The sequence below is a fragment of the Periplaneta americana genome, chromosome 8 (genome assembly GCF_040183065.1).
Source record: "Periplaneta americana isolate PAMFEO1 chromosome 8, P.americana_PAMFEO1_priV1, whole genome shotgun sequence".
Lineage (NCBI taxonomy): Eukaryota > Metazoa > Arthropoda > Insecta > Blattodea > Blattidae > Periplaneta > Periplaneta americana.
Genome location: NC_091124.1, coordinates 187467951 through 187491177, shown reverse-complemented (window position 1 = coordinate 187491177; position 23227 = coordinate 187467951). Strand labels below are relative to the sequence as shown.

Below are 23227 nucleotides of genomic sequence, written 5' to 3'. Positions count from 1 at the left end.
AATATTATCCTCCCATCTACGTCTCGGCCTCCCTAAAGGTCTTTTTCCCTCCGGTCTCCCAACTAACACTCTATATGCATTTCTGGATTCGCCCATACGTGCTACATGGCCTGCCCAACTCAAACGTCTGGATTTTAAGTTCCTAATTATGTCAGGTGAAGAATACAATGCGTGCAGTTCTGTGTTGTGTAACTTTCTCCATTCTCCTGTAACTTCATCCCTCTTAGCCCCAAATATTTTCCTAAGCACCTTATTCTCAAACACCCTTAACCTATGTTCCTCTCTCAGAGTGATAGTCCAAGTTTCACAACCATACAGAACAACCGGTAATATAACTGTTTTATAAATTCTAACTTTCACATTTTTGGACAGCAGGCTGGATGATAAGAGCTTCTCAACCGAATAATAACACGCATTTCCCATATTTATTCTGCGTTTAATTTCCTCCCGAGTGTCATTTATATTTGTTACTGTTGCTCCAAGATATTTGAATTTTTCCACCTCTTCGAAGGATAAATCTCCAATTTTTATATTTCCATTTCGTACAATATTCTGGTCACGAGACATAATCATATACTTTGCCTTTTCGGGATTTAATTCCAAACCGATCGCTTTACTTGCTTCAAGTTAAATTTCCGCGTTTTCCCTAATCGTTTGTATATTTTCTCCTAACATATTCACGTCATCCGCATAGACAAGAAGCTGATGTAACCCGTTCAATTCCAAACCCTGCCTGTTATCCTGAACTTTCCTAATGGAATATTCTAGAGCGAAGTTAAAAAGTAAAGGTGATAGTGCATCTCCCTGCTTTAGCCCGCAGTGAATTGGAAAAGCATCAGATAGAAACTGACCTATACGGACTCTGCTGTATGTTTCACTGAGAGACATTTTAATTAATCGAACTAGTTTCTTGGGAATACCAAATTCAATAAGAATATCATATAATACTTCCCTCTTAACCGAGTCATATGCCTTTTTGAAATCTATGAATAACTGATGTACTGTACCCTTATACTCCCAGTTTTTCTCCATTATCTGCCGAATACAAAAAATCTGATCAATAGTCGATCTATTACGCCGAAAACCGCACTGATGATCTCCTATAATTTCATCTACATACGGAGTTAATCTTCTCAAAAGAATATTGGACAAAATTTTGTACGACGTCATTCACTTCTTGATACCATTACTAATAAGTATAGGACAAAAATAAATGCACTACATATCGAAAAACCAAAACTTCCTGACTTAGTTGGGAGATGTCTGTGGGACCATTTGCTAATCGCTAAGAAAAACTAATACCATCGATTTCAGTCTGAATTGCAGATCGGCAGATACTCAACTTACAATCTACCAGTTCATTCTGAATTGTCTTAGAATAACCTTAAACAGTGGCATGTTCCAAATGATTTTTGAGAGGCTCGTTTAGATTACTCGCGAACTGTAGCAACCCACGAAACACACCAGGGTTCTTCGAATCGTTTTTCATGTCCCCTAAGGGGAAGTTCATATTGGCCACAAAATTTGATACAATCAATATTTTTTAAAAATAATTTCAAGATGTTTTCTGACTTCTTGATTATGTTTGAGAATGTTTGTTCTGTTCGCTTCACATAATTGCGCAGCAATATTAGTTTTGCCTAACATAGCCAATGAAACAACATTTTTCAGGTGAGACTGCGAAGATTCGTGCTTTTCAATTTTTAGGGGCAAATGTCCTAAATCTGTCACATCACTCCTAGTCCATGCAGTATTACCATCAAAGAGGAGGCAAGGAAAACAAAATACTGAACTTTTTGTTCACATCCACGTAACACAAATGTTTAGCGTAAATTTCATTGTTAAACTTCCTTACATATGCACTATTTCGGCTGGATGAAGCTTGAGTAAGATTTAAGCTGGGTAACGGACGACCCTTTAATTTCACTTCAGTACATCAATCTTCTCCGAGAGGGAAAGTTGAGAAAAATAAAATTAATATTCTGTAATTCACACACACTCATGCTTGCACATTTGCACTGGTTAAGTTACGGTACTAAGACGTCACACCAAAGCAACACTCAGATATAGGCCTACTGATGGTCAACAATATTCTAAAACTGGAAAAGAATTCTCTTTCTTATTTTACGTGCTATATCAAAAGGATTCCACTCGTGCAATCATTTTGAGTTAAGGCAAATATTAGGTTCTGCTGGAGGCTGGATATATACGTAATAATAAGGCAAAAGAGAATATTAATTTCGTATATTAACTCGATAAGATTCTACAACAATAAGTATATGAAAAGAAAATAAAAATTTTGTCATTAAGTTTCAAGGGAATAGGGACTCCATTTGACGCAGCATTACAATAGCGGTGTGGGAGGGGAGGAAAGATCCCTTGTGGCCTGGCTCTGCAAGCCACTGCAGCGAGGTATGGGTTTTAAACAGTGGCAGTTTCCCTCTGCTTCCCTTCACCTCTCTACCCCCTGACCATCAAGACACACACTCTTACGAGCTGTCCCACCCTGCAGATCCCAGGACGACTTTGAATGCAGTGTCAATTCCAATACAGTCGACACGCAAAAAGATTATGCATAAGATAATAGTACATATTCCCGGCCAGATGAAATATAAAGCAATTTACCAATAAAAGCTGTAACAATTCTTTTAAAAATTAAAATAAATATTTTTATTTTCGTGTCAAAGCAGGGAGTGCTGCAGCTCCGCAGCTCTTATGGACGAGCCGCCCCTGTGTTCTTATCTTGTAAGTTTAGGTTATATTCAGGAAAATGAGATACGAAGTCAAGTCCGTCAAAATTGCCAAATTACAAATCCATTCCTCACTTGGTAGTCGTGGAATTGGCAAATTTTGAGTTTCTAGGAATGGAGATGAAATAACCTTTCCAGCATATTGTCACAACTAAGCCATCTGACTCGGCAGTAGTAGGATAGGGTGCGTTCACGTACAAAGCTGGCAGCAAGCGACTTGTAGCCAGTGGCTCGTTTATAAGTGCTTGCATGTTCTGAAAGGTTCATGTACAAAACTGGAAACAAGTTCCTGTTGAGCTATTACTCGTGATCAATACCGGTAGTGAAGATGAGTTCAAGTGATGATGAGCTATTCTTGATTGAAAACGTAGAGTTGAAATTGTATAGAAAAAGAGTGGGTGTACGTGAAATTAATTGTGAAAGAAGAGAGTTTGGCGAGTATCACCAGCAACCTTCAATCTCTATATAATGTCTGTACCCAAAAAAGAACAATTTTTGGAGATTGCAAATGATTGTTTTTCTCTTTGAAAGTTCCCCAGTTGCTTGGGCTGTGTAGATGGCAAACACGTGAGAATAAAGTGTCCAAAGAAATCAGGTTCATTGTTCTACAACCACAGTTTTTCTCTGTGGTCTTGCAAGAGGTAGCAGATGGTAATTACTGGTTTTTAATTATTGATGTTGGTGGTTGTGGTAAGCAAAATGACGGGAGTACATTTGAAGCATTTGATATATTCAAATTAATGAAAAAAAAAAAAAGAGCTTGATATTCATAGTCCGTCATTTCTACCTGGTACCAATGTAAAAGCTCTATGTGTTTCTTGGTGATGATGCTTGTCCACTTCTACCTAATCTCATCAAGCCTTATTCAGGAAAAAAACCTTTGCTTAGACGAGGAAATGTACAACAAAAGGTTATTACGTATGAGAAAATCAATTGAATGTGCTTTTGGCATCCTTTTTTTCAAAATGGGGACTACTATCAACTAGCATAGAAACCGAGGTAAATATTGTGGAGGACATAATCAAGTGTAGGCCTATATGCCTGTTGCACAACATAATCATTAATAAAGAGGGCATAAATCATCATTTAACCTATGCCACAGTCATCCCTGTACCCAAAAATTAAATGAAACCATTGGGAAGACCCACAAACGTAGCAACAACTGTCAGAGATCTGTTTAAGACATACTTTGCCAATAACCCCCTACACTTCAGAGGCTAAATTGTTCATAAAATAATTTGTTATAATGTACCTTTCATCAAATAATATGTTTAGTTATAAGAAGTTGTTTAATTACAGTAAAACCAATAATTAATTACAATAAAAAACAATTATCAAAGCTTACCTTCGACTTTAATTTCAGAATATTTTCCTTCCAACATCTTGTCAACCTAGATCCTGCTAACATATACTTTCAGTCGTTTATCCCAAATGGCTCTTCTTTGGAATATAGGAGATATTAATTCAACTTCCACCATTTTCAATGACAATAAAACACCGAACAAGTAGTGTACGTAGTGCTATCTACCAGCCGACCAGTACTGGAATTAAATGTTTCATTCATTCTTGTTTGCCGGTTGGCACTTGCAACGTGCGCTTGCATGTCCAGACAGGCTCTGTCTGTGAACCGTTGCTTACGAGATTATACACTTTTCTGTTTTCTTGATTTAGCAACACTGAAATTATACAGAATTATCTAGTGTGAGTATTTTTTTAAAAACTCTTAATAAGCATTATTAAAAAAATAATTGGTTGTCCATTTAAAATAAGAGAGTTGGAGTTACTTCCGGTTAAATCGGAAATAGAAGAATCTCGGTAATACCATTATTGAATTCTTAGTATATGGTTATCCCCACACACCAAGTTTTATGTCACTGAACCATAAGCTTCAGAAGTTAAGTGGTGCGGGACTTTTAACTAACTCTATATATTTCTTATATGTATTCTATAAACATTTCAGAGTAATAACAGGAAAATTAGGACGCCTGGGCCTTTTCCAAATGATTCATTTCTTGTTTATTTACAATAAATCCAAAACTATGTGTTCAAATCACTTGAAATTTGATAGGTATCTTTCTTTTAACCATGCTGATTAACATTAACAATATATGAAAATTGGTTTAAAAAGAACAGTAGAGTCCCTCCTTAAGAAATTGAGAGATTTCTAAATTGGAACAGTAGGAGCAGAAACATAAAGGGAGCATCGTAAAATTATAGCATATTTGGAACTTGAAACGTAGCAACAAGCAAGCATTATCCTCTAAAACTGCTTGTTAAGACAGAAGCTTCAAACTATAACAATTATAGTCCATCCATTACTATTATTTTTAAAGCAATTACCACACCCAATTACTTATCCCTACACCATCACATACTACTTCAGGTAAATAATTTCTTTTGCTAACTGAATTATTTTGAACCGTGTTATGAACATGATATAGTACCAATAAACAATATAATGCTATACATCTTGATTACACAACTTTTAACACTGTATCACTTCGGAATATGTATGATAAGAATTTTCTTGTGTTAAATTTTAACGTACCTTGTTAACATGTTTCGACCTATTTTCGGTCATCTTCGGAACCTACAGAGACACCAATACAGACATGGAAATACTGCACATCCAACCAAAAAGCCAGAAACTAAACACACTAGAACAATATGAAATATACAGACACACGAAAACACACCCCAACGATATTCTCAACACACAACTCAATTTCAAAACATAGACACTCTTTGACTCTACACTACGAACGCACCCACACAGGAAACAAGAGGTGCCAAGACCAACAACAACCAGTTTCGAAGATGACCGAAAATATTCGAAACATGTTAACAAGGTACGTTAAAATTTAACACAAGAAAGTTCTTATCGTACATCTTCCGAAATATAATGCTGTCTATTTACTGCTCAGGCAATGAGTGCAACAAAAGGTACTGTGGTGTTGGCGTACAGTGGGGGACTGGACACTTCCTGTATACTGCTGTGGCTCATCGAGCAAGGCTACAATGTTGTTGCCTACATGGTAAGTTAATATAGTCGATGGTTTGAATCTTAGTTAAGACTAAATGGACATTTTTTTCCTTACTTTGTCGAGAATTATTTTTGGACGAATATTTGGCGCTGAAGTCCATCATTTGAGGTTGTACAAATTTATTATCCTTAAAAATAATGTATAAAGAATCATAAAATAATTGTATTAGTATTACCATATTTATTCTTCTTACTCAATAACTTGATCATCAAAAACACAGAAGTAACTACATTGATGTTACCAGATTCATTCTTGTTGCTTCATAGCATATAATCTATTAATGTGACACTAGAATGATGTCTCTCAGTAAATTGTCCAATAATTCTTTTTGTGTTACTCTTGTCGGTGTAAATCCTCATTATTTTTGCAATGTTTAGTAGATGATAACCTCTAAAATTTGTTAAGAAAATTCTAGCTCAATACGGTTTTAATTCCAAATGTTGTTCTGGTTGACTTCAATTATTAAAAAAAATATTCGCTAATATGTTTTCGCGGGATATCAGCCGAGTTAAGATTTTGGAATGCTCCAAGCTTTCGACTGCTATCTCAGCAGCCATCTTCAGGGAACTCGGCTGATATCCCGCGAAAACATATTAGCGAACCAACGCCGAGAAAGCCTCAAATCATACAAAAAAAAAAAAAAAAAATGTTGTATTTCTTACATAAATAAGAACATTGACAATAAAATCATTTTAATTTGTTTTGTTTCTATGTTGCTATCAAATATTACCGGTATATTAAAGATTTTGGTATTATTTCAATTTATACGAAAAATATGAACCAATTATTGTGTCCTGTATTCTAGGCAAATATTGGTCAAGATGAAGACTTCGAAGCAGCAAGAAAGAAGGCATTGAAGATTGGAGCCTCAAGGGTAAGATACACGAATAGTTACAAATGTACCGCAAATAAAACTTATAATTTGCAAGAGACAAAATTTGAATTTATAATGAAACATGTTTAAGAATATTCCTTTCATTTTGGCTTAGGCTACTTTTTTTTGTAATTTATTGTGTATTGAAATTTTAAAATATTGCAAAATAATTAACGAAAACAGCAAAATATGCATTTATATAGTTCAAACTAATTGTACAATTTTGTATTTCCATTGAAATTTCTAAGTTTTTTAAATTTATTTTTCTTTTATTTTTGTAGTCTACGTAATTTTTTTTATTACCGAGATAAATTCATTTTATATTATTATTATTTTTTTTCGTTGGTAACTTAGCGTCTATTAGATGCTTTATGGTTGTGCTAACAGATGGAGTTACTTGTCAACAATGTGACGCTGAAACGTGTATTCAGGTTACTGCCCAGCGACAGTCCTGATGTGTAATATTGTTGTTTTGTTGTTTAGTCAATTGTCCGAAGACTGGTTTGAACCTCATAAGTAACACCTCATCACTTATGAGGCAACTAGGCAGGAGATAATGGGATAGGGTGGCCAGTTTCCTTCCCCCCATTTTATATTATCGTCACTGAATAGAAACAAGATATTAGTAGTTATTGAAGGAAATTAAGAAAACTTCTGTTAAAAAGGCGTTATCTGTTATTGAAGTTATCTTCTTTCATAATTTTGTCAATATGAAAGGTCGTCAGAAATCTTAACTCTTAACCTAAGGAACTAGAATTGCTATGATTTGGAACAAAATACTGTAAATAAAGATATGATAGTATCTAAACTCACGCGTTTATGTTCAATATTATATACTTTTGCTATTTACTGATTACTGTACATGAAGTAAATACTATCAATATAATGTTTACATCGTCAAATTCAATGAGTTTAATATCTTTTGATAAGTATTAGTTTTGTCTTTATCTCATGGACTATGAATTAGACTTCAAGTAAGAAAAGAAATTGTATTTATAATATTAATACATTCAACTACTAAAAGAAGATATTTCCTCAGACTGATTTATATTTATGCAGAATATAACTTTCTATATGTGTGCAATCAAGGAATACTACAGAGTGATTTATATAGAACTGACACATTTCTTTCATTAATTGTTTCAAAACGAATTGTGCTAGCGACAACTTATTATACCTAAAATGTAGAGGAATTTTGGGAGATTATTTACCTCTATAGCAAATGTTGTCCGGCGTTGTCAAATCCGGAGATCTCGGTGGCCACAGGTTCCTGGAAATTATTCGGTCGTCACATAAAAGGATAAATGGAACCATGCTTCATCTGTGAACCATGTGATGGACAATATGGCAGGATTTTGCACAATGAATGTCTGAAACAACGACAATAATTCAATCTCTTATCCTTATCTGGTTCCTGTAGCTGATGAACAACCGTAATCCTATATGGCTTTAGGCTCTCTGACACATTGAGTAGGTGTACCCTGTCTCCTGCGACAAACGTCTTAATGATTTTTTGGGTGACTGCTCCAGTCGTGCTCTTACGTCAACAACAACCATGGGAAGCCTAGATGAACGATGCTTGCCCTTTTCACTCACCAGAGATCCAGTTGTTTCCAATTTGTTTACGAGTCCCAGTATTGTGTTTCTTTTGGGAGGATTGCGAACACCAAATTCTCTCTGGTATGCCCTTTGAGTAGCTGTAATTGAATTCGTAATCCAGTATTGCTTCACAAGGAAGAGTCGTTGATTTAATGTGTACTGAATTTTCACGTTGACACAAAATGTCGAAAACAGCTGCCAACAATAGGAATACAACATAAACATCTGCGCATCTAGTGACTTATTGTCGTTGGTTTTAGACGTTCATGTGCAAAATCCTGCTATATTGTCCATCACATGGTTCACAGATGAAGCATGGTTCCATTTATCTGGTTATGTGACGACCGAATAATTTCCAGGAACCTGTGGCCACCGAGATCTCCGGATTTGACAACGCCGGACAACATTTGCTATAGAGGTAAATAATCTCCCAAAATTCCTCTACATTTTAGGTATAATAAGTTGTCCCTAGCACAATTCGTTTTGAAACAATTAATGAAAGAAATGTGTCAGTTCTATATAAATCACTCTGTACGTCTCATAAATCATGCATAACGAATTTGAGTGAAGAGGTTAAACTTTTAAATTACGGGACCCATTTACATGGAAATATAATATCTATTTACTTATAGTATATTTGTCACCAAGAATAACTTAAAATTAGACGAATATGCAACATTTTAAATATTAGAAAGTTTTCGCACCCTCTCCGTACACTAAACGTTAATGATATGTTGACGTCATTGGTGAAAGAGCCAATCAGAACTATTTACCTCACGTTAATTCAATAGTTGAACCCTCTCTATCTAGCCGAATAACGTGAACGTGAATGAAGTTTATCGTAGATCAAATTCGGTGTTAAAACACCGTTTGAGATTTATCACTGTGGATGATATTCATCTACTTAGAACAGTTCAAGGCAGATAAATTATTAAGGCCGAAGTAGAAGAAGGTTCAGGAAAGAATTTTTCTTTGAGACTCTAACAGATAAAAGGTTGATTCGTGAGTACTCCGCCAGCGAAAACACTTCTTTAACTCGCTGTAACTCAGAAACCAGCAAAGATTTTGAGTAATGACCTCCTTTAAAAGTAATTTTCATTCTGGCTCAACATTTCTCTCGCTTTGGCCCTCCCAATCTAACGCGAAAAACAAAGAAGTTTACCGCTTATCAACTTTTGAAGATGTAAATGTCAATTCTGAACAGATCACATCGAAGTTAATTTTTTCTTACTTTTGAAAACAGATTTTCATTTAGAATTATATTCTATACATTCCATAGACATGAGTAGTCTATCAATTAAAAAATTACAGCGTGATTGATTGACTATCATAGAAGCTACGAAATGATAAATGTTAAAGAAACGGGTAATATAGTATAATGATTCTTTTCGAAGTTTTTCGAATGTTAACATACGCAATCAAATACGTAATTACTGACGTCAACATAGCGTTAACGTTTAGAGTACGACGAATTTGCGAAAAACCTCTAATAAGATAGAGCTTTAACGTTAGGTAGCATTTTGTTCATTCAACTTCTTTAAAAAAATACATACACTTCAAATGAAATTATTTTCGTGCTATAATTATGACCATTATATGGTCATCATAGTCGATATTAAATTTAGTGCCAGTACTGCTGCTGTTAGCTGCCCGCATAGCTCAGGCAATAGAGCGTTTGCATGCTAATTGGTGCTGCACTGGGGTGTGGGTTCGATTTCCGCTTGTGATAATTATTTAATTGAGATTTTTTCCGAGATTTCCCTAAATGTAAGACGAATGCCAGGTTATCCTATAGTAAATCCTCGGCCTTATCTCGCAATCTACCATCTCGCTATCACCAGTCTCATCAATGCTAAATAACCTATAGTTCATACAGCGTCGTTAAAGACAAACTAAAAAGCTACTGCTGATCTCTCTCTTGAAGTTTCATCTGGCGTTCAGAACTTAAAAAAACATCTGTCATATTCAATTTTAGGCTATTTGATACCTATGCAATTTTCCAGAATAACTGAATTCTGTGTTTTGGATACAATCTCTCTCTCTCTCCCTCTCTCTCTCTCTCATATATATATATATATATATTTATATTTATATAAGTTTTTTTAATGAACTTATAATGGAACTGTTAATGAGCTAGAACAGAAATTCCCCCCTAATTTGCACATATCGTTAGATCTCCATATCAGATAGACTAATATAAAAATAACCGTAAAGTTAGAGATAAAGGTATCCTTATTGCTGTTGTTTAGTCAACTGTCCGGAGACAGTTTGAACCTCACAAGTGGCACCAATAAGGCATCATTCGTGAGACAGCTAGGGTGGGAGATAATGGGGTAGGGTGGCCAGTTTCTTTCCCCCTCCATTACCTGCACAATGACGTTTAACATATTTGATATTACCCATTTTCCCGAAATAAACTCTCCGACTGACCACTTTTCCGAATGATCATTTTTTAAAGAAGTTCAAGAGGGGGTTTCAAACCCGGTAATCCTCCCCCTTGCGTACGCCCCTGGTTGCTGTTATTATTATAGGAATGATTTCCACATATACGCTCATTTTAAATTTAGAAGAAAATGTGCAGTGCACCCATTTTATTTAGGCCTACTTCCTCGAAATGGTCTTACTCCACAACTATGTTACGAGTTTCCTTCAGCCTATTCACCTTACTCTGTATACACTGACTAAGATCAAGTATTGAGATAGCAATAACATTTATTTATTTATTTGTTTGTGTGTTTGTTTGTTTGTTCGTTCGTTCATTCGTTCATTTATTCATTTATTTATGTAGATCAAGTACAGTTGACCTACAATTGATATAGGACATTTAAATAGTGAAGTATCATGTTACAACAAGCATTAGCCTAAATGTAAATTATCGGTACCTAAAATGATATAGCCTATGCAATATAGATAACACAGGCTAACACAATTTGACTTATCCAGACCCTATGAAGTCAAGTTTCTTTTTGGGTTTGGCTGTGAATTGAGTGGCTACTCATTAACTCTCTCCAAGTATAAAGATGATTTGCAGAGAATTATCACCTATTTCAATATACGTCAGCTCTGATTTTTAGGTGGTGATCGATGATTTGAGAGCCGACTTCGTGGCGAACTTCATCTGGCCTGCAGTAAATGCAGGGCTTATCTACGAGTCGCGGTACCTTCTGGGAACTTCCCTGGCTCGACCCTGCATCTCCAAGGGCCTGATCCGTGTGGCGCAGGAAGAAAAGGCGCAGTTCATTTCTCATGGCGCCACTGGTAAAGGCAACGACCAAGTCCGTTTTGAGCTCAGTTGCTACGCATTGTGGCCAAAAGTGAAGGTAAGACATAATTTTTGTGTCTTCAAATTCGACTGTAGTCTACAGAAACTGATATTAAATGTAACTTAGTATGTCAATTGATTTAACTGCGTATAGAACGTCAAGGTTTTTTAGTGACTATTTCGTTTATATGACGTCATTCAATTTTCGACCAATGAAGTGTAATGAAATTTTGAATTCCAACCACTCACAGTCAGACTTTGCGATAATTTCTGCAGCTGGATTTATCGCTATCAATTTATCGCATGGTCGTTCTTTTGTTTAGTCGTTGTCGCCAACTGTTTCCCCGTAAATTGATGATCATGAATACATTAAGATGCAACTATACGGTTAAACTTTTTTTTCAACTTTAAAGCAATGAATGCAAGATTGATATTTAATATTAATTAATACATTTACGCAGTGAAGATCACGTTCAAAACGGCGCACCATGTAGACAGAAAATATTTATGCATCTTAATTGAACGTACCTTTTAAACTTGATTCTTTCAATATTCTTCCCAGATTGCACTCATACGCGATTGGAATATTGAACTATGTAGATGCAGCTTTAGTTTCGTTACACACTACAGCGAGAATGCGTTTGTCGAGCTATAAAAAATACTTTCGTGTAGCACTCATTGTAAGTAACAGTCGAAACAAGGCACAGGTGACAATGGTCCTTCTTCCACAGGTAGGCCTAACGTAACCTATAAAATTGTAGCCTATAACATTTGTATTGAAATTAAACAATTTATGTAACATCATCGCATATCAAACTCAAAGACCTTGCATAGTAATAATGTCTTTGATCAAACTGCCTTTCGTATGGCGTAATAAAATTCGTGTTTTAATTAGACCTATCTATACAGACATGGCTTCACTGTGTAGCAACATGTCTCACTGTGAATACATAAGCATTGGTATATAGCTGTCCCCACTGTTACTGTTAAATTATGATTTCAGCAGATAATGAAAATATATTTGTTATAATAATAAGAGAAATGTAATTAACAATGTTAAACCTGTATTTCGCTTTTCGCAATTGGCATTACTGAATAATAACATCGAATTTCTTTATTGCAATAATCGATATTCATCTACGAGTATTTCAACTTCACAATGTCTGAATAGGTTAAGTATTCGTTAATATACAATTATTAACATTTTGTGATCGAATTTTAGGGATATATTATTTAAATTTTTATTCTATTCACGAAATAGTCCTAATAAATATCACTCGAGGTCTGAGATTTCTATTAATTGTTTAATTTCATGACGTCATTCCATTTTCGGCCAATGAAGTGTAATTTTGAATTCCAACCAATCACACTCATACATCGCGATAATTTCTGCAGCTCGATTTATCACTATCAATTTATGGCATTGTCGTTCTTTTCTTTAGTCAGTGTCGCCGACTGTTTCCACGTAAATCGATGAGCATGAATCCATTGTACTAAATAAAGTGCGAAATCCTACTTCCACATCTACATCTCCATGTTCTATTTCAAGTCCATTGTATAAAAAGAAATGGCACTCCTTCATAACAATTGTTCATTTAATTAATTTATTAATCAGGTTATTTGTATTATACTATAAAATATTTAAATTTCAGGAGATAATGAAAACGTATTTGTTATAATAACAAGAGAAAAGCGCATTAATTAACATTTTAAAACCTGCATTTCGCTTTTCTCAATTGACATTATTGAATAACGATAAATTGCAATGAACTTGCGCTTACACTAGTTAACTTATGGCTCACAGTTCTCACCATGTCTGCCGCCCCGAAGAATGCACAAATGCAAGCGATGCCCTTTCGAGAACATTTCAGGAGTAACCATATCTTGTGCACAATTCTTTCCATCAATTCTAGGATGATGCGAGGTTTATCTGCAAACACACGATCTTTAACAAATTCCCATGAAACGAAATTCAGAAGTCATTAGCCCTTTTTCTTCCCGGATCATTCAATTAACAGTGACGATTATCACATGCTGATAATGTTAGTGATCCCAGAGTTGGAGCGAATGAACCTTTTGACTACAGATATAATTCTCCAACAAGATGGAGCTCCTCCACGTTATGCATGGGCTGTTCGAACCTTGCTTGACGAAGTATTTCCTAACAGGTGGATCGGTCACGCAGGTACAATTGCTTGGTCACCATGGTTTTCACTCTTAACTTACCTGGATTTCGTTTTATGGGGATTTGTTAAGGATCGTGTGTTTGCAGATAAACCTCGCACCGACCCAGAATTGATGAAAAGGATTGTGCACACGATATTACAGATGGTTACTTCTGACGTGCTCTCGAAAGTGCACGAGGAGATGGTCCGTCGCTTGAATTTGTGCATTCTTCGGGCCGACAGACATGTTGAGAATTGCGAGCCATAATTACTGTAAATGTAAGTTCATTGCCATTTATCGCAATTTGTGTGTTTTTTTACACTAACCGTAAGTTTTAAATTTCATAGTGATAGTTTCATTCAACTCTGCATAAAAAAGTGAAGACTTCTGGCGAGTAAACGCGTAACCAAATCAAGTGTACGGCACCGGGAAAGGTTCTTATTAGTTAGAGCTGCAGAACACAGCCAAAAATAGTAAAAAATAGTCAATTTTTCTAGTGATCAATTACGCATATTAAGTTGCTGCTGTTCTTTGAATAGTCTCACATTTTGATATTGTCTATACCAGGCCTGCAGAACTCGTAAGAAGGGGAAATATGACGTCAGCCTCACTCCACTTCTATTGGTCATGATCGACTTCCGCGTAGAGTTATTTACCTTCTCTTGTCGTCAAAGGTTCATCAGTGGTGGCATGTAATTTTCAAAAAGGATTGTAATAAATTCATTGTTTTTATAACGCGTTATCTCGTTTCAAGTTTTACAATTATGCTAGATTTCCTGTCGGTAGTTTCTTTGAGATTTCTTTGCACCTAACCTGTTTTAGATTTTCGAAAACTTTCCTCCTATCATCACCTACGGAAACATAAATTTATAGCATTTAAGTAATGAACCTTGAAAGTCAATTCAAAATGAACACAACGAGTGACGTCCTTAATTTTACAGTATATAAATAAATAATCAATATACAGTTCATTATAATGAACTTACCCGAAAGTTTGTGCATTCCATAATTCTTCATATGGGCTTTGTTGAAATGTCGTTTAATATTGAAATGATGAGTAGAAATAAATTGGATGGAACACAGTAAACAAGCAATTCTTTCGTCTTCAACAACAAAATAACCATATTACTATTTCCTTTGGAAGTAGTATTTCTTCACGAGTTTAGATTTTGCCATGTTCCAGTTCTCTTTAAACTGCAGTACACGTATTATTTCTTTGTTTGTTTGTTTACTTATTTACTTATTTAGGTCTACTTATTTACTTAATTACTTATTTGTTTATATATTTATTTATTTACTTATTTATTTACGTATTTACTTATTTATTTATTTATTTACTTATTTACTTACTTAATTTCTTACTTTCTTACTTATTTACTTATGTATTTACTTATTTATTTATATATAGGCCTATATATATTTATTTATATATTTATTTGGCTGGAGTGCGTTACAATGTTGAATGACAGCATTGACATCCGGCCATATAGCTATCACTTAGGCCTACTTATCAACGTACAATTTATTTATCGTCCAATTATTAGTAAAACCAGTTAAGACCAGTAATACAAGTTTTGTAAAAACAGGAATTAAAACTTTATTAATGCACGAAAAATCATAATAAATTCTTCAAATAAAGTAATTGGTTTGTTGCCTGCAAGCAACATTTCGGACTTATTTCATTTTAGTATAATACAGAGCACGGAGAGACATGTCAGGGACTGTACTTAACTTATTTTACACAAAAAGTGGATTTAATAGGCTTTACTAGTAATAGGACGATACACATATGTAGATCTTCTTACATTATTAGCACACATACATTTTAAAATTTATTTTACATGTCTTTTAATTTATTTATTTCCCTCATTCATTTTTCTCTTACTTTCTAAAGGTAAGATCCTAAGGATTTTATTATCTGTTCATTTGCAATTCTTGATAGTGTATTGTATACCTGCCGCCGCGAGAATGAATGTTAATGCAGCCGAGCGTAACTAGAACGTCATGACCGCTCTGGTAGAAAAGGTGGGTGGGGTAAGAAAGGGGAGTATAGCAGTGCTCTCAGGAGCTACAGTTCTGCAGGCCTGGTCTATACAGTAATTTAAGATGCCCGTACATGAAGGGAGTTTCTGAACACATAATAATGATTGCCTGCATCTTATTTCTGCTGAAGGTGGTTGCTCCGTGGAGAATCCCAAGTTTCATTAAGAGGTTCCAAGGACGTCAGGACTTGCTGCAGTATGCTGCCAGTCACGGCATACCAGTGCCTGTCACACCCAAGGAACCATGGAGTATGGATGCCAACCTCATGCATATTAGGTAGAGAAGCTATTCTGAAAACTCCTAATCTTTTCATGAGTTTCAAAATGAGGCTTGATTTATTATTTATGTTGCACTTTGCAGTTACGAATCAGGTGTCCTCGAAGACCCATCTGCACCAGCTCCTGCAGGAATATTTCAGATGACGGTAGATCCTCAACGTGCTCCAGATAAATCATGCAGGTTGCAGATTAACTTCAAACATGGTACAATATAAATTACTTATTTACTTATGGCTTTTAAATAACCCGAAGGTTCATCGCCGTCATCGGTCTCTATCCTGAGCAAGATTAATCCAGTCTCTACCATCATATCCCATCTCCCTCAAATCCATTTTAATGTTATCCTCCCATCTACATCTCGACATCCCCAAAGGTCTCTTTCCCTCCGACCTCCCAACTTTCACAATAGCCTTTTGAATATTTTAGTTAGAAAAATCTTCATGTAAATTGATTTTAGTGTTAACTGTTTTCCAATAATCAATATACGTCGTACATGGATTTATGTAGGAAGTAATTATGATGTTGTTCAGTAGAATTCAAAACAGCGCAAAACGCCCATATGAATGTACTACTATACTAAAAGCCAGGTTATGAACCGACTAAACAGGAAGTAGTTGGCAGGGCGAGAGAAAGTGCGGGTTAGAGGGGTAGCCTGTGCAGCGATGACACGTTGAGTATGGCGGGGAGGAGGGGGGAAGGAGAACGGAGCTTTTCATTGGACCTCACGTGAAAATGTCGTCTGCTAACGAAAATCTAGCAACGGAATCACGGAGACAGTGTAGCCAAACTTCCCAGTTCATTTGCAGTACCACGTGCATTACGAGTCGCATTTCGTACCAGCGTCATTAGTTCGTGCTTTCTTAAAACAGTAATTTTAATTACTAATATTGTTGATAGTGTTATCGAGAACTATATACAGTAGTTATTTTAAACATATCGGTGACAAACGCTGAACACGCTTTGAATCTCGCCTCACTATGTGGCAACAGAGCTCAGAAAGAGAGCAACAGAACGTTGCTTCCGGTTTAGTCGGTTCATAACCTGGCTTTTAGTATAGGGCAATCGATAAGTAATGGCAACAATGCTGTAAATCAGTGCTCCTAGCGGTGACCATTCAAATCTTGTACTACGTGATAGACCAGCGATTGTTTCATAAATTTGCAATATTGAAAATCTTCTCCCTGAATATCACCGGCCCATTCGTCACCGAAATCATATTCATAACAAATCAGTATTACATAATATACAGTCGCCATCTAGTTCACAACAATAGAACCAGTCTCAACAATAGTACCTGAAAGCTTGATTTGCATAATACACGTCACTGTACGTAACAGAAAACCACAATTTAAGTCACACAGAGTTAGTGTGCACTCAATGTTGGTTGCTTGACGGTTGTCAGCCCACTTTAAGGTCTGTGGATATAGAGGGAAAAATTGGATCGGTGTCGGGTAGAGTTCCCGGGTAGCTCAGTTGGGAGAGCGTTGGTACGTTTAACCAAAGGTCCCGGGTTCGATGCCCGGCCCCGGAACAATATTTCCCTCGAAATTATTCAAATTAACTTTACAGGGAGTTATACCTGAAAGCTTGATTTGCATAATACACGTCACTGTACGTAACAGAAAACCACAATTTAAGTCACACAGAGTTAGTGTGCACTCAATGTTGGTTGCTTGACGGTTGTCAGCCCACTTTGAGGTCTGTGGATATAGAGGGAAAAATTGGATCGGTGTCTGGTAGAGTTCCCGGGTAGCTCAGTTGGGAGAGCGTTGGTACGTTTAACCAAAGGTCCCGGGTTCGATGCCCGGCCCCGGAACAATTTTTCCTCGAAATTATTCAATAGTACAGGCCTTCGGATTTCAACCAAAGATTAACTCGCTATATGACCAAAGATGTTAAAGCGAGTATAAATAACAGCGAGAAAAAAAAAGCCTGTGAGAGAGAAGTCCTACCATACTGAACTATTGCAAGTTGGGTGGAAGCGAGGCATTCGCTTTCAATCAAGAGTTGAAGTCCGAACAGCTTTAGATTGATCAGTGAGAGATATATACAAAAATGCTGCTGCAGATGGAGTCCGCCGTCTTCCTAGAATATGACAACGTATTGTTGACATGGCAGGAGACAATATTTTGAAGTATGTAGTGTCAAAAGTAACCTAAATAAATTGAATTTGTATATCATATTTTTTTTACTACGGTATCTTTTTTATTATTTATTTTTATTTATTACTTTTCGTATGCCCTAGTACATCGTATGTTCGATAGTTCTTGAGGTACACAACTACCAAGGTTGCTGAAATTGCTTTTTTTAAGTTGGTTATTTAACGGCGCTGTATCAACTACTAGGTTATTTAGCGTTGGTGGGATTGGTGATAGCGAGATGGTTTTTGGCAAGGTGAGGAGGCCGAGGATTCGCCATAGATTACCTGACATTCGCCTTCTGGTTGAGGAAAACCTCAGAAAAAACCCAACCGGGTAATCAGTCCAAGCGGGAATCGCACCTGTGCAACTCTGAATCGCCAGGCAAGCGACTAAGCTACGCCGGTGGCTCTGCTGAAATTGTTAACAGCCCTACTTGATACACCCCTGTTCGTGTAGCTGCAGCCCTTGCTGTGTACCAGCATTGATGCGTCACTACAAAAAGTGCTCGAAATGTCCACCTTGCGCCTGAATGCACTCCTGCACACGCCGCCGCGTCATTGATTGTCTGACACATTCAAACACTCCAGGCGTTCCACAGATTTGCTGGCAATCTTGTTCACCCCAGCCTACTTATAACTACTACATATGATAGATGAAATGAAGGGGAGAAGAGATGTTAATGGGATGAAAGAGGGGGAACTCCCCGAGTAAAACTCTCTGTAATGTTTGCTTTGTCCATCACAAATTTCGCCACGGCCAGAGCGGAAACAGAACCCGGGCATGGATAAATATAGAATGCGAAACTTACTGAGTTTCCCGTAACACATACTAGAGAAGCTAATGAAGAAATTGATCTTTTTGCCACCTGTTGGGAGTAGGCGAACTTATTACATATAGCTAATTACTCCATGCATTTAGCAGCGCACCTGGTGACGAAAATGTTAAACTGTGCAGAAAGTATTCCCTCCCACCCTCATCGAATTCAAAACTAACCCAATTTAAAATAAAACATTTATATTTTTATTCCTCACAGCATCTTCTACTGAAAATTCTTACCGGAGACAACAGGAAGATAAAAGAGACGATCTATTTTACACTACCCAATTAAAATATAACCAGAGAAAAAATAAAGCAAAAGGTTAGATAATTGGGATTGTATTCTTTGGGTATTTATTGTACAGCGCAATGGAAAAGTCTGCAAGAACTACTTAGTTCAATTTATTATATTACTATTATTTTACAATATATTCAGCAACACTATTTTTAGAACGTCCATAAACATCACTGTTTAACATACACTGCTTATACACACACGTAGTATCACTTTATGTTCACTTATTAGCAAGTTTCTGGCTGCCACCTTGACTTCTTGAGCAACGTCTCGAACGGATAAATAGAGAACTCTGGGTAATGTACCCAACACGTAGTTCTAATGTTCACCACTTACGACGTCGGGCGCTGATCATCTCATTTGAGCCCCCTGCCGCCAGATGGTGCTGACCGCAGTTTCGCATTCTATTATATATTTATCTATGACCCGGGCCTGCGGGATGGAGCGCTCTGAGTCATAAATTCGGTTCCACAATTTGTATACAAACAGGGATGTACAATGAACTCCATTAATGCCGTCTCGTTCATTAAGCGTATACTGGCAACGAAACTACGTATTCCACCCCATCCCATCCCTACTATACACGCGCGGTCGACTCTTCTGTCTTACGTATTCCGGTTTTCAGTGGTATTCATGCTAGAGTAGTAGCTAGAACAATTAGAATTGATTTGCGATATATGCCAGTATTTCAGAGGTGCAGAGGCACGCCACTGCTCATAGGATTGGCCATCTGTGTGTCTTGTATACAGTACCTGGCCACATTATTATAATCACTCACATTTTTACTATACTTTACATATTACTTCCTCGTTTGAACTCTGGTTTACTTTCTTAAGCAGAATTCACATTACATATTTAATTTTTAAACAATATTAAGTAAAATTACAATTGCAACAAAGTTAATTAAAGAAATATTAATAAATAACTAACCACACCTCATTTTACAGAAATTTCAGTATTTCGTACGACCTCCTTTGGCTTTAATTACAGCTTCAATTCTCTTTGGCATGCTTACAATACACTTCTGTATTACTTCCTGGATCCTCTCATTGTAATTCCAAACATGTATCAGCCTTTCAATAAGTCGAACACTGGTAGTAATAAATTCTTTTGCCATCTCTATTTTTACGAGGGCCCAGACGTTCTCAATGGGATTCAAGTCCGGTGAGTTTCCTAGCCTGGCAAAGTGGAATTTTTTTGGAAGCCAGAAACGTTTTGACTCTCCTAACAGTGTGGCAAGGTGCATTATCTTGCATAAAAATATATTTCTCCCCATTTGGGAACCATTCGTTCAGCTGAGGGATAAGCCAGTTTTCCAACACCTGGATATATTGATCTTGTTTCACTGTTCCCTGAATAATGTAGAGCCGTCTTGAACCTTTGCCTGATATCACAGACCATATCATGACTGATATTGGGTGTTTAACTGTGTTAACCAGGCATCCAGAAGCAAAATTTTCTCCCTTTCGTCGAAGAACAAACATTGCTTTGTCCATCAAACACTGAAAGGTTGATTCATCGTAGAAGCAAACCTAAAAATTGTCAAAGAAACTGATAAAAACTCTAAATACAGTATTTAATACTTAAGGAAACCAGAGTTCAAATGAGGAAGTAATATGTAAAGTATAGTAAAAATGTGAGTGATTATAATAATGTGGCCAGGTACTGTACATACTTACTGGCATAACAGTGGAAGGGAAATGAAGTACTGAATGTAAACACAATTTCAAAATGTGACGGAATTAATGGAATTGATTGTATCTACCACCAACAGCTGACACATGCGAGCCTGTATCTTGAGAACGAACTAACATAGGACATAATTATGTTCATATGGACTTTTAGTGCTGTTTTGAGGTCTACTATCCACACCCCAGTTGTTTCACATATTAATTCTTATACGCTGTATATCTTCTTGTATTACTTGAAGAAGAACAGCAATAATAATAATAATAATAATAATAATAATAATAATAATAATAATAATAATAATAGTAATAGTAGTAGTAGTAGTAGTAGTAGTAGTAGTAGTAGTAGTAAGAGTAATAATAATAATAATAATACTAATAATACAGGGACATCATTTTATTTTTACTTCAATTTTTATTGTACCAGAGTTTTTGGATGTACTTCACTCCCACCCCTTCTACTAAGGAAGTTCAACAGTCCTCCGCACAGATCCAAGACCGCATATACAGTCATAGTAGCCTTACGGTCATAGTAAACAATACGTTCCAAAAATATGTTCGCGTTTTCCAGTGACGAAAGAGCTTTCAATATTGCATCATTTTCCATTTGTCTACGTCGCATCCCGGTTTCCCCCACCTGCTTCTATTCGCCTCTCTGTAAATGCTAGTGGCTGGGCTGTCTTAGCTCTTTTCTGAGAACATTAATTTCTGTTAGGAATTGGACGTCTACGTAATATTATACCCATACAATTGTTTAAAATAACTTAAATAAAAGGGCCTCGTTAAGTAATTAACTGTCACGTGATTTCCTGCCTTTCTACGACGCTGCGACGTAACCACTTGGACGGACAGTAGATATCATGTCTAAGTAATTTTATCTTTTCGGATCGGGCAGAAGTGAAGATTGAATTTACAGTACGTAAGGTCTGTTTTATAGAGTAGGTACAGAATTATGAGTTACTAGTACGAAGTACGAACCTGGTAATTGGAATTACTTACAATAGTCTATAGTGCGATAATATGCACATTAGAACTGAAGCCTGTATCGAAATGAAGGGCCACCAATTAAAAAAATGTGCTTAAATATCCATATTATGATTATTTTTCGATTTAACTCCATTCTCTATATTGTACGCTAATGTGCTGTAGACAGTATAATATACACTGCATAATGAATACGGTCACATGGACAGCTCAGTTCGTGAGTAAAAACACTCATTGTTAATACTGTACTGTATTTTGATTAAACAAAAATCTAATAAAAGTTATCAAACTCAAATTCGCTATATTTCCTAGTTTACGTAAATGGATGAACTACTTTTCTTCCCTCCTATACCTAGTAAAGTGATTTGTTTATATTTTACGCCAGTATCATCGAACTCCAGTCGTGGAAGGAGGTAGCAAACGGTGTTTCCGGTTCTTAATCGTTGATCCAAAGGTATAGCCAGGTTAATATTAGAAATGTTAGTAAAAATAAAATGATGTCCCTGTAGTAATAGGGCCTAATACTAATAATAAGGTAAAAGGTAAAGGTATCCCCGTCACATGCCATGAAGGCACTTGGGGGGCATGGAGGTAGAGCCCCATGCTTTCCATGACCTCGGCACTAGAATGAGGTGGTGTGGTCAGCACCACGCTCTAACCGCCTTTTACCCCCGGGAAATTGAATTGAATTGAAAGAGGAGAATTGGGAGGAGAAATTTAAAAGATACGCAAAGCGCGTCCTTGCAAGGGTTTCGGGGCTGCAAGAAACTAAATATGTGAGCTCCAAGCCTGTTGGCCACTTGTCTCACTCCGGGTTACGCTGCTCCACTGAAGGAGCTCTAGAAAATTTTGAAGGGGAAAACCGAAAATGGACGTAACCTCTTAGGTACCACATACGCGAGGGGACGGAAATGTGATCAAGGTGATCACGGGACAGGACGAGGAAGAAATGGCTGATGTAAATCTGCACATTGAAATGAACTGTGTCATTTCGCAGTGCAGGAGGAGTCGAGAAGACTCTGTCGTCTGTTGTTCGATGACAAGGCAGGTGAAGACCGCCAGGAGAGACGCCGTGAATTCTTAATCTGCAAATTGAAAGGTTCCCTCTCCTTTCGCATTGCGACTAGATGAGTGACCTCGCACATGTAACAGGCAATTTATAGATTCTGAACTAGGGCATTACGTCGTTTGTTAGAAAAGGGGGAATTTATGGGGAAGAAAAGACCCGTACTCAATTTTATAGGAGGCTGAGTGAACCTCGGGGCCGTTCTGAAAGTTTGGTAACGA

At 36.6% G+C, this 23227-nt stretch overlaps 1 protein-coding gene across 2 annotated transcripts in view; it reads left to right on the top strand.

Moving 5' to 3' along the window:
- Positions 1–23227, top strand: part of Ass (argininosuccinate synthase) — a 62335-nt gene that overhangs the window by 4072 nt on the left and 35036 nt on the right. For both annotated transcript variants that reach the window (XM_069834134.1, XM_069834133.1), the window contains exons 2-6: positions 5675–5785; positions 6600–6668; positions 11342–11587; positions 15869–16014; positions 16099–16220. In XM_069834134.1, the coding sequence (XP_069690235.1) occupies positions 5678–5785; positions 6600–6668; positions 11342–11587; positions 15869–16014; positions 16099–16220 (691 nt within the window). In that variant the 5' untranslated portion in view covers positions 5675–5677. The remainder of the gene's footprint in view (positions 1–5674; positions 5786–6599; positions 6669–11341; positions 11588–15868; positions 16015–16098; positions 16221–23227) is intronic.